The 11,657-nt window shown below is 43.7% G+C and overlaps 1 protein-coding gene across 1 annotated transcript; it reads left to right on the forward strand.

The window, feature by feature from the left end:
* Window positions 1-2,925: 2,925 nt before the first annotated feature.
* Window positions 2,926-4,029, forward strand: Taar5 (trace amine associated receptor 5). The gene has a single exon (XM_021175280.1). It carries the CDS (start codon window positions 2,964-2,966, stop codon window positions 3,975-3,977), a length of 1,014 nt encoding a protein of 337 aa, XP_021030939.1. The 5' UTR covers window positions 2,926-2,963; the 3' UTR covers window positions 3,978-4,029.
* The last annotated feature ends 7,628 nt before the right edge of the window (window positions 4,030-11,657 follow it).

Below are 11,657 nucleotides of genomic sequence, written 5' to 3' on the forward strand. Positions count from 1 at the left end.
TAGCAGATGTGAGTCCTGAACAAGTGGAGCAGTAGTATCCCAAAAGCTGTTGCCTGTTCATGGGATATATTCTTCTATCTGGGCTGCCTTGTCTGGCCTCAGTAGGAGAGGAAACACCTGACTTCACAGAGACTTGATTGATGTGCCAGGGTGGGGGGTATACCCTGGGGCCCCCACTCTCTCAGAGGAGAAGGGGAGGGAGGGTGGGGGAAGGATTGTGGAGGAGGCAGGAGAGGGGCAGTGAGAGGGATGTAAAGTGAATATGTGAAAAAAGTACTCTAAAGGTGACACAAAGAAGAAACTTAAGAAAATGCTTAATAGAGTATAAATGTAGGAAGCATGCAAAGAAGCAAGAGAAAAACAATTTTTGTTGATCACCCACTATGCTCTAGGACAGTGGTACAATGTGTTTCATTTAATTTTCCAAATATTTTAATCCCAGTGGTTTAGAACTTATTTTCACAACTCCAAGACCACAGGGCTCATGTGTTAGAAGTGATGTTTAAAGCAGATTTACCTCTCTGGGAAGCTATTTGTATTCTGTGGCTTACTAGATCTTCCTACTTACTGGATTTAGCTTCTGAGGCCCTACTAAAAGTGTCCTGTTTTATAGTCCATAATCACACCTGGTATTGTCACCCCTAAATGAGATGTCAGCAAATTCCTCTTACTCAAGGGTCATGGGAGCTCGTGGAAGGTGCTGGAAGAGTGTCAGAGTCAGAGGGGATGGAGGACACCAGGAGAGTAAGGCCTTCTGAATTAACCTGATCAAAGCTCATGTGAACCCACAGAGAAGAGGGCAGCAAGCACGGCGCCTGTGCAGCTCCACACCAGGTCCTTCATCTGGACACCATGGCTGCCAGTTTACAAATGTAATGGGGACTTGAGTGTGCAAATGACTGACTCTCTGTTTTTCATGACTTCTCTTGGACTCCTTTTGTTTGTTTTGTCCAGTTCTGATATGTCGGGTTCTGTTTTATCTTACGGCTTTTCATTAGTATCCTTTAGAAGCTGGTTTGTTTTCTAAAGTGCTGCAGAAAGGGGGTGGATCCTGACGGGGAGGAGAAGCGAAGGAGCACTGGGAGGAAGGGAAACTGTGACCAGGATCTACAGAGAAAAAAATATCCATTTCAGTAAAAGGAAAGAAAATGCACTATTAATCCCTATTATCTGGCTGTTTCCAATACTGCTCAGTAGGTTCCTTTAGAGTCCTTGGCTTTTTCTCTAGAATAGCTTGAAATAGTCCATCTGTCACCAACCTTCAGAGTTGTTCTCTGAAGAATTTACTTTTTTTTTTTTTTTTACTTATTTGTGTTAAACAGTATCTTATTGTTCAGACTGGCCTCAAGCTTAATTAAGATCCTTAGCTTCTAAATTGAGGGATTTCCAGGCATACAGCACCACTGTTCAGGTAAGGATTAATCAGGGCCATTTCTAAGCTATTTCTCAGGTAAGTAGAAATGAACAAAGAGACTCCTGGAGTAGAAAGGCTTTATGAAACTTTCAAAACCCCTCTGAAATTCAGTAAAGCATATTGTAAATTCATTGTGAAGTAAGTGTTTACAAAGAAATAACTTTGTGGCTAGCCCCAAACACAGTAAAGTAAAGTAAAGTAGAATCTAAAAACTCAATGCATTTAAATTGCATCTCTAATTAGTTGCCATATTGGAAAGGAAAAGAAACAATGGAGATTTGTGAGCAGGTGAGCTGGGTCCCTTGACGCCCTTACTCCGTTCCAGTGTATCAACTCACAGGGAGGAAGCAGTTCTACTGAGAATATAAAATCTCCCCTGACCTCTTGCCTGTCACTTTTGTTGACAGAGGAGTTCTCTGCAAGGCTATGTACATCTGGGACAGGCACTTCTTCTATGGGGGCGCCATTTCCTGCTTGAGTAAGTCTGGAAACCCTCAGTTTACTTTTAAATTATTTTCTTTTTTCCTTTTCCTCTTTCCTTCCTTCCTTCCTCTCTCTCTCTCTCTCTCTCTCTCTCTCTCTCTCTCTCTCTCTCTCTCTCTCTCTCTTTCTTTCTTGACAGATCTGATGTATCCCAGACTAGTTTTGAACTTGCTGAGGTTCCAACGATGGTCCTGGACTCAGGATTCTCGTCTCTTCAAGTCCCGAGTGCTGAGATCACAGGTGTGTGCTACCAGGGCCAGTTTATATGGTGCTTGAGATGAGGCCCAGGGCTTTGGGCACACTAGGAAAAGCGCTGTATACATGCAGATTCAGCTATAGCCTCAGTTCAGTGTGTAACACACATTTCATAGACTGCAGGTTAGTGTCAGACATGTATCTTCTCATCTCAGATAGTTTTATTCTGTGTGTTACATCTAAAAAGGTGCAATGCAAAACAAAGCACTCAGGAGAATTTTGTCCTTTTATTTATTTGTCTGTGGAATTCTTCTTTGGGGCTGAATTGATAAAATTTAAAACTTTAACCTCCTACCTTTTTGTCAATTTACTTAATTATTGAAGGAGATGGTTAGCTATTCTCTCTCAAGAATCAATTTGTTCACAATAGTTAATTTGTTGTCACTTGGGTTCAGACTCAGAGCTTCAGATCTCACTTTGAATTTGGCAAGAGTCTTATTAAGAAGGAGAATGCTTTATGGGTTTTATACCAAATTCTAAGACACACTTCCCTTTGAGGGAACATTTAGCCTGCATCTTTCTTTTCTTCTTTTAAGGATATTGTCTGCAGTAGTTTTAGAAGAGCCTTGTGTGGTAGACCGGCCAGCAGTGTTGGCTCTGCCTGTACTCCAGCAATGCACTTGATTTTCAGGATCTATTTGATTCAGTACTCAGGGACCAATCAGTTCCATCACCCTTTACCTTTCTCTTCTATCTCATTGTGTTATCGATAAAAAAGAAATATTAGTATCAATATTATTATGATTCTTCTTATTATTATTGTAGAAAGGGTGACCAGTTCCCAGAGAAAGCAGAAGAACAGAACCTATAAATGAGAGCTGTCCTCCTCCCGGGCTCTGAAGAGCAGCCTACAGCGTTCTGCTACCAGGTGAATGGGTCTTGCCCCAGGACAGTCCACCCACTGGCCATCCAGGTCGTCATCTACCTGGCCTGCGCAGTGGGTGTGCTGATCACAGTCCTGGGGAATTTGTTTGTGGTGTTTGCAGTGTCCTACTTTAAAGTGCTCCACACCCCCACCAACTTCCTGCTGCTCTCCCTGGCCCTGGCAGACATGTTGCTAGGTCTGCTGGTGCTGCCCCTGAGCACAGTCCGCTCTGTGGAGAGCTGCTGGTTCTTTGGAGACTTCCTGTGCCGTCTGCATACATATCTGGACACGCTGTTCTGTCTCACCTCCATCTTCCATCTCTGTTTTATTTCCATTGACCGTCATTGTGCCATCTGTGACCCCCTGCTCTATCCCTCCAAGTTTACAGTCAGGACAGCCCTCCGCTACATCGTGGCAGGGTGGGGGATACCAGCAGCCTACACTGCCTTCTTCCTCTACACAGATGTGGTAGAGAGAGCACTCAGCCAGTGGCTAGAAGAGATGCCTTGTGTGGGCAGCTGCCAGCTGCTGTTCAATAAGTTCTGGGGTTGGTTAAACTTCCCTGCATTTTTTGTTCCCTGCCTAATCATGATCAGCTTGTACCTGAAGATCTTTGTGGTCGCTACCAGGCAGGCTCAGCAGATCAGAACTCTGAGCCAAAGCTTGGCTGGGGCTGTCAAGAGGGAAAGAAAAGCTGCCAAGACGCTGGGCATTGCTGTGGGCATCTACCTTGTGTGCTGGCTTCCCTTTACTGTTGACACACTGGTGGACAGCCTTCTTAACTTCATCACCCCACCCCTGGTCTTTGACATCTTTATCTGGTTTGCTTATTTCAATTCAGCCTGTAATCCCATCATCTACGTCTTCTCCTACCGGTGGTTTAGGAAGGCACTGAAACTGCTCCTGAGCCGGGAGATCTTCTCACCACGGACACCGACTGTTGATTTATACCATGACTGATGCTAGCGGGAGGGAGGGCGGCGAAATAGCCATAGGCTATGGCGGTTCCCTAGTTTGTAGGCAACTCCCAGGGCTTAAGCATGTTATTTAGTCAGCAAAGAAGTGCAGCAGGCGCCTCCCATTCAGTATTCTCACCGAAGGAAGTAGGGGGAGGGCTGACTGAAGTCTTCTAAGCTTTTTAGAATAACCCAGCAGGTAAGCAAGCACTGGGGAAATGTCCAGCCTCTAACTCATTGTTTCTTAGAAATTGAGAAGCCACGGAGGAAGTCGGAGAAGCCTGGGGTTTGCTTTCTAAGTTCCGGCCCAGTGGGAAACTCCTAGCAGCCATTGTTTTCTCACTTTAAAAATAAAAACAACAACAAAAAAATTCATACTTATATGAAATAAAATACTGTCTAATCCAATTTTGGGAAACTTGCCTGAGTCATAATTTCATGTCATTGTCAAGTGGGGTTCAACACTTTGAATATGCCTTTCTTAAAATGATCATTTTAAAATCTCCTTAGAACCTGACTGTTTAAAAGTCTGGAAGCCTCGCCTGTCCCTTTCAACGTGGGGGTACTTTTATATTATTAACGGAATATTTTCTTTCTTAAAAATACAAGAGAAACCTGCAATTACCCACAGCTTGCCATTTAATATTCCTCCTTTTCATTCGCATCATACAGACTCGACCTACTGTTCCCACAGGCCCGGGGCAGCAGGATTATCAGAGGGAAAACTAGTATCCGAGCCACACAGAGAGATTGCAACAAGTATCCACTAGCACTTGTTACTAAGAGGAGGTGCACCCCCTTCTGGCTTTTTCTTTAATATTTCCCCAAACCTCTGGTCTCCCTGCCCCCCATGGTTTGCACTGGCTCTGTTTGTGAATGAATAATTGGTTCTTTGTAAAATTTCTTTGTAAATCAATTTGAAGCTTCTGGAGTCCATATGTATTTATAGGTGTATGTATACGTATGTTTATGGTTTTGCCAATCTCAGTAAACAGACCACGGGTGGATGCATGCGTTTCTGAAACAACTTCAGTGTTAAAACTCACAAAGAATTTACCATTAAGCAGTTTAAGTAAAACAATCAGTCACGCTCAGATAACAATCTTTAAGGAAGTAAATGTCTACCAAATATTTTGTTTTCTCTTCTGTGTGGGACCCAGCTTTAAAATCATCTGTGTGTGTGTGTGTGTGTGTGTGTGTATTTGCACAATGTGTGTATGTGTGCATATGTATACAAGTAGGTCACAAAACAAGAAAGGCAATCACGGAGTAGAGAGGGGGAGATCTTAAAGAAGGTGGGGAATGAGAAGGTAATGGAACGCAGGAGTAGAGCAGAACAAGGACTAACTGCAGAAAGTGAATAGAAGCAGCCAGAGGGGTAAGAAGCATGGAGGACGTTGGTAAGGGGAAGTTCCAAGAGCAACCTAGTCATGGACGCCCATTGAGGAGCTGAGATGAAGCCCTCACTGATAAGTGGATATTAGCCCAGAAACCTAGAATACCCATGATACAACTTCCAAAACACAAGAAAATGAAGAAGGAAGACCAACATGTGGATACTTCATTCCTCCCTAGAATATGGAATAAAATATACATGGAAGGACTTGCAGAGACAAAATTTGGAGCTAAGACGAAAGGATGGACCATCCAGAGACTGCCCCACCTGGAGATCCATCCCATAATCAGCCACCAAGTGCAGATACTATTGCATACGCCAGCAAGATTTTGCTGAAGGGACCCTGATATAGCTGCCTCCTGTGAGGCTTTGCCAGTGCCTGGCAAATACAGAAGTGGATGCTCACAGTCATCTATAGGATGGAACACAGGGCCTCCAATATAGGAGCTAGAGAAAGTACCCAAGAGCTGAACACGTCTGCAACCCTATAGGTGGAACAACAATATGAATTAATCAGTACCCCCAGAGCTCGTGTCTCTAGCTGCATATGTAGCAGAAGATGGCCTTTTCGGCCATTATTGGGAAGAGAGGCCCCTTGGTCTGGCAAACTTTATATGCCCCAGCACAGGGGAACGCCAGGGCCAAGAAGTGGGAGTGAGTGGGTAGGGGAGCGGGGGCAGGGGAGGGTATAGGGGACTTTTGGGATAGAATTTGAAATGAAAATGAAGAAAATATCTAGTAAAAATAAATGTGGGGAAAAAAAGAAGTAAAAATGTTTTTTGACCAACAAAGCTAATTAAAATTGGCTTATTCCATTTATCCTATACAAACATTAGACAGTATTTAAGCACATACATACAGAGGGGGGGAAGAGAGAGAGGGAGAGGGAGAGGGAGAGGGAGAGGGAGAGGGAGAGGGAGAAGGAGCTTCTAATGGTCCCAAACTTAAAAGTTTGCTTGTAACATATTTCCTATTACTTTAGTAGGTTCAGTTTTTAGATGCTAAGAAATTTCACACATATCAATTATAATATGCATTCATAAATTAGTCATGCTCAGCAGCACATTTCTTTTCCATGCCCAGGGCATTGCACGCTCCATCCTAAGGACAAGTGTATTGGCTGCCCTCCAGGAAAAGTCTGCAGCCCAGAGGCAGGGAGGTGACACTGCTCCTTAAACATCTCACTGCTTTCAGTGGGTGGAGAAAGCTGCCTGATCCAGACCAACTCCAGGATGAAGACAAGGAGGGATGAGGAGGGAAAGCCTAGCCAGCTAACCGACCTGTATGAGGGATGGACAGAGAGAGTAGGAGGCTTGGATTCTCATATGTTATAGAGCCACAAGCAGATGGATGATGTCATAAAATGTTCACACTGCCAGTGACCCAGATAGGAATGAGAGCCTGAATTATGGAGGGAGCAGAGCTGCTGGGTGGCTGGATGAGGCACCTGGTCTCAGGACTGAAGGACCCCTTCACCATCTTTGCTCTGAGTCCAGGCTGTAAGAGGCAAATGTCTGCGCTGTTGGAACAGTAGAATCCTGTGCTCAAAGGCCTGCTCCTGCGAGCTCAGCACGATGTGATGCGTTGCTGAGTTGATCCTCTCTGATCTCTCTGTGCTCCTGCTAAGTAGGAATCAACTACACTGAACGCAAGTGCCTTGACTTCAGAGTACACAGTAAAGACTGTGGAAAGTTGACAGTATGATGTAAAAGACAGAAATCAAAGAAAAACAATTACATTGAAATACATCTTTAAAATATCTTGGAAATAGCCACCTCTGTAACATAACTGTGCGAAACTACCAAATGAGCTTTGCCAGCAGGTGTCATTAAATTATTAAGGTTCAAAGTAGCAACAGCTTAGTGAAATTGCTATGCATCCGCAAACAGCTATACTGAGATGGAAGAATACTGATTTTTCTTTGTAACACATACCAAAGCAAGTGCTAAGATCACTGATCTTCTCATATAAAAAAAAATGGAACAGATAAAACTTCAGGGATGGTTCACTGGTGGAAAGTTGGACTACTCTTCACCATATAAGACGCTCATTCAAAGACGAATTCCAGGCTCTCTTCCTAATACGGTAGCTTGGAGTTCAGATGTGAACAGAGGGCAACCAGTCAGATATCACCACTAACGCCTCAACCAGTAGTACCCAAGATGAGCTTTTCTTCATCAAGAGCATCCCATTGAAGAAGAGGTCAAAAATACAACCATGGTGGCAATGGTGTGTCTCTGTGTGTGTGTGTGTGTTTTCTTACATTGTGTGTGTCTGTGCTTGTTTACATTGTGTGTTTATGTGCTTGCTTACATAGTATGTATGTATTTGTGTGCATGTGCTTATTTACATTATCTGTGTGCTTGCTTACGTTGCTTGTATACATGTGTGTGCATGTGTTTGCTTACATCATGTGTGTGTGTACATGTGTGTGCATGTGTTTGCTTACATCATGTGTGTGTACATGTGTGTGTATTTGCTTGCTTATATTGTGTGTGTGCATGTGCGTATGTATGTGTTTACTTACATTGTGTGTGTGTGTGTTATGCTCATGTGTTCCACAAAACATCAATATAGTCTAGGGCTAGGGGCTGAAGAGTTGGCCCAGTGGTTAAGAACACTTGTTGCTCTTGCAGAAGACCCAAGTACAGTTCCTGACACCCACATTACGCAGCTGCTTATTAACTCCACCTCCAAGGGATCTATCCAGTGGCCTCCTTGGGCACCTATACACATTTGCACGCACACATATACATGACATATGCATGACATTTAAATAAAATAGTAATAAAATAAAATTTCAAAATATAGTCTAAAATTTTGAGGTGAATTGTACTTGTTTTGTATGACCCTACCCAGTAGTTCATTCTCTATACATATCTCAATTTACTTATATTGCTTCCTTCAGCTAAGCTAAACCCATTAAATAACTCAGCCAGCTGATGGTATGGGTGAGTAAGTGATATATATATATATATCCTGATATAAATAGGTGTATGCACATGTGTGTGTGTGTGTGAGTGTGTGTGCTCATACTCATGAGAGAAGCTCCAAACAACTTGAGAAGGGACTCATCACCTCAGTGTCAGTCCTGAACCCCAGTGATGTGCCACCCCTTACCCCCACCCCCGTGAGTCTCCCTCTCCACTACCCAGCCTCTATCTTATTCTCCCTCCCAGGGTTCTCTCACCCTCCCCACTCTGAGCAATAGTCTCAGATTCGCTCATGCTGGGTTTGGTTGTATGACTTGTCTTGACCAAAGCCTTATAGGGCATAGGATTTGCCATCCTCAAACAGGAAGTTAATGAAGAAAGTCATAGACTGGTACATGACTAAGCTCACTTCTTTCATGTCTGTCCTTCCACCATCAAAACAGGTGGTCCCAGCAGAAGTACCTTTTCCAACCAGGGTCTCAGGGAAAGAAGACACAGGAGGGAAGAGTGATACCACATTCCTGTAACACTTGCATGACACAAACCAAAAACAGAAGAGAAGAGATTACCCCAGGCATTATCAAGGAAGAAGCTTTCCAAGAAGGCCAGGTATTCACCAGACAGCATAGATGCATGGGAAGTTTAGTCTGTGTCTTAGTCAGGGTTTCTATTCCTGTACAAACATCATGACCAAGAAGCAAGTTGGGGAGGAAAGGGTTTATTCAGCTTACACTTCCATACTGCTGTTCATCACCAAGGACGTCAGGACTGGAACTCAAGCAGGTCAGAAAGCAGGAGCTGATGCAGAGGCCATGGAGGGATGTTTCTTGCTGGCTTGCTTCCCCTGGCTTGCTCAGCCTGCTCTCTTATAAAACCCAGGACTACCAGCCCAGAGATGGCACCACTCACAAGGGGCCTTTCCCTCTTGATCACTAATTGAGAAAATGCCTTACGGTTGGATCTCATGGAGGCATTTCCTCAACTGAAGCTCCTTTCTCAGTGATAACTCCAGCTGTGTCAAGTTGACACAAAACTATCCAGTACAGGCTGCTTGGACAGGCTAGACTCAGGAGTATCTAGAAGTGTCAGGAATGGCAGGTTGTGAGCTGTACAGATTTCTTCTAGTCTTTGCATTTAATTCTTTATATAAGCTTGCAATGTCCACACCATGGGATGTGTCTAGTATAGAATGAAGTTTATTTAGGGCATTGGAAAGGGAGTTGAGAAGGGAATAGAGGCAAAGGAAAAGAGAGAGGGAACAGAGAAAGAAAGAGAGAAGAGAAAGTAGAGTGGAGAGGGAGGAGGAGAGGGAAGGAGAGAGAGAGAGGGAGGAAAGGGGTCAGAGAGGGAGAAAAGGGTTAGAGAGGGGCAAACAGTCCTTTTTATAGCAAGCCAGGCCTACCTGGCTGTTGCTAGGTAACTACTGGGTGGAGCCTAGAAGGAATGCTAACTTGCTAACAGTGTTGCCTGTTTGCTACTTTGAACACAAAAGGGAAGATGAAAACAAAGCTGGAATTGAATTTCAAAGGTTGTCAATGGAATGAATCCCCACAATTGATTCACCTCTCAGGCAAACCCATCTGCCACTGTCCTCTTCTCTACTACCTCAAGCTTCTTCTGGCTAGTGAATTCCTTGCCTTCTGGGGACCTGTTGTCAGTCAGTCAGTACCTCTTCCTCTGGCAAGCTCTGATCAATGTTACTTCTCTTACAATTTTTGTTTGTTAAAAGTTTAACCCTGATAAACAGGGCTAAACATTTCAGTCCCTAAGTAGACTTGAAATTTTTTTTCTGTAATTTGAATCATCATCAACACGATCTTCCCACGGCTGGCCAAATCAGAGATTCTACTACAGGCACACCACACAGTAAGGTCCCAGGACTTAGAACCTGCAGTTCCATTGTTCCTAAGGTTTAGTCAGCATGGTTTCCATCCTTGCAGGCTGCTCTGGGGGATCACAGGGTGAGTCAGGAGTAGGGTCTGATAGACCTGGGTCCAAATCCCACTTGTCCCTAAGGTCTAGATCATGTGTCTTTTCCTGTTTAGACCCTCAAGGCCTTCTTTTTGGAGTACAAGATAGTAACATCTTAGAGATTTCACTGAAAACGACTAACTGGCCACAGCATGACACAGTTCACTGTAATGGAGGCAAACACATGGATGGTTCAAATCTCGGCATTTTTTTTTTTTAGACAAGTAAGTCTTTTGAATAACATTCCGTGATTTTTATTGATTTACGATATTTTGTATGTATATAGAGAGAGATGGAAGGAGAGAAGAGGATGCAATAGGTCGATTTACATGATGGATTTAAGTAATTCAACAATAAATATCTGCATCGTTGTGAGGCTGAGAACCCAGTAGTTGCTCAACAAAGCAGCATGCCCCACTCAGCAATTCCAACGTGGCACTGAAGGCTTGTGGCTCCACGGAGAGTCCACATTGAGAGGACGGAGCAGCGGGGGTCTGACGTCATTAGGGAGTTGCAGAAGCATCTTTAGACACACTCAATTTGGATGGAGAAGCAGAGCTGCTCCTCCAGCTCCTTCATATCTGAGTTACCCCTTGGAAGGTGCTACACACTCTAAGGCTAGATTTCTCTCCCTCCGTTACACTGTATTTCAACAACACTTTTATAGAAATGACTGCTAATGTGTTTATGTCAGTTTCTGTCATACTCAAAATCCTGATACTGTAACCTGCCATTCATTAAATAGAGCAAAACCAGGGAGATGTGGCTGTGCGCGATGCCACTTGCTCGCTCGCTCTCTCTCTCCCTGGCCACTAGGTGGAGCAGTCTGCTTGGCTTCTGGCTGAGAGATACCAGGGAAGCGTGAAGGAATGAGCGGTGGAATCCAAGCTCGCCTCAGTTGGTCATGTGAGGGTATCTGCCAGGAGAGCGCGCTCCAGCATCGCAAGGCTTCACAGGAGCCAGAACTAGGCCTTTCCAAGCTAGGCTGTGGAGGTACTTGCTTTTTGCTTCAGCTATGTCTAACCTATGCCTGATTGGTATCATTGCTTCCTAGACCTGTACTTGGCCTTAGGACTTTTGGAAGATTCCAGAACAGCACGCTGGATATTGTGAATAAATTATGTGTGTTTTGTGGGGGCAGTGAATATATATGCTTAATGTGAGAATACCTAAAAATGATTTTTAAAAACCATGATAGACTCACATGTTCTCTTGCATGTAGAATTTATTAATTGTACTTTTTTGTAGTATTTCTTCTTGTTTGTCTTACATTTCTTCCTGCTGTTATTTATTGCTTAATTTTTCATTGTTAAATATTGGTTATATATCATAATAGTTCCATAATGACATTTCATTCAAATATATGACCTACTTCAACCATATT

Source organism: Mus caroli, chromosome 10, assembly GCF_900094665.2.
Source record: "Mus caroli chromosome 10, CAROLI_EIJ_v1.1, whole genome shotgun sequence".
Taxonomy (NCBI): domain Eukaryota; kingdom Metazoa; phylum Chordata; class Mammalia; order Rodentia; family Muridae; genus Mus; species Mus caroli.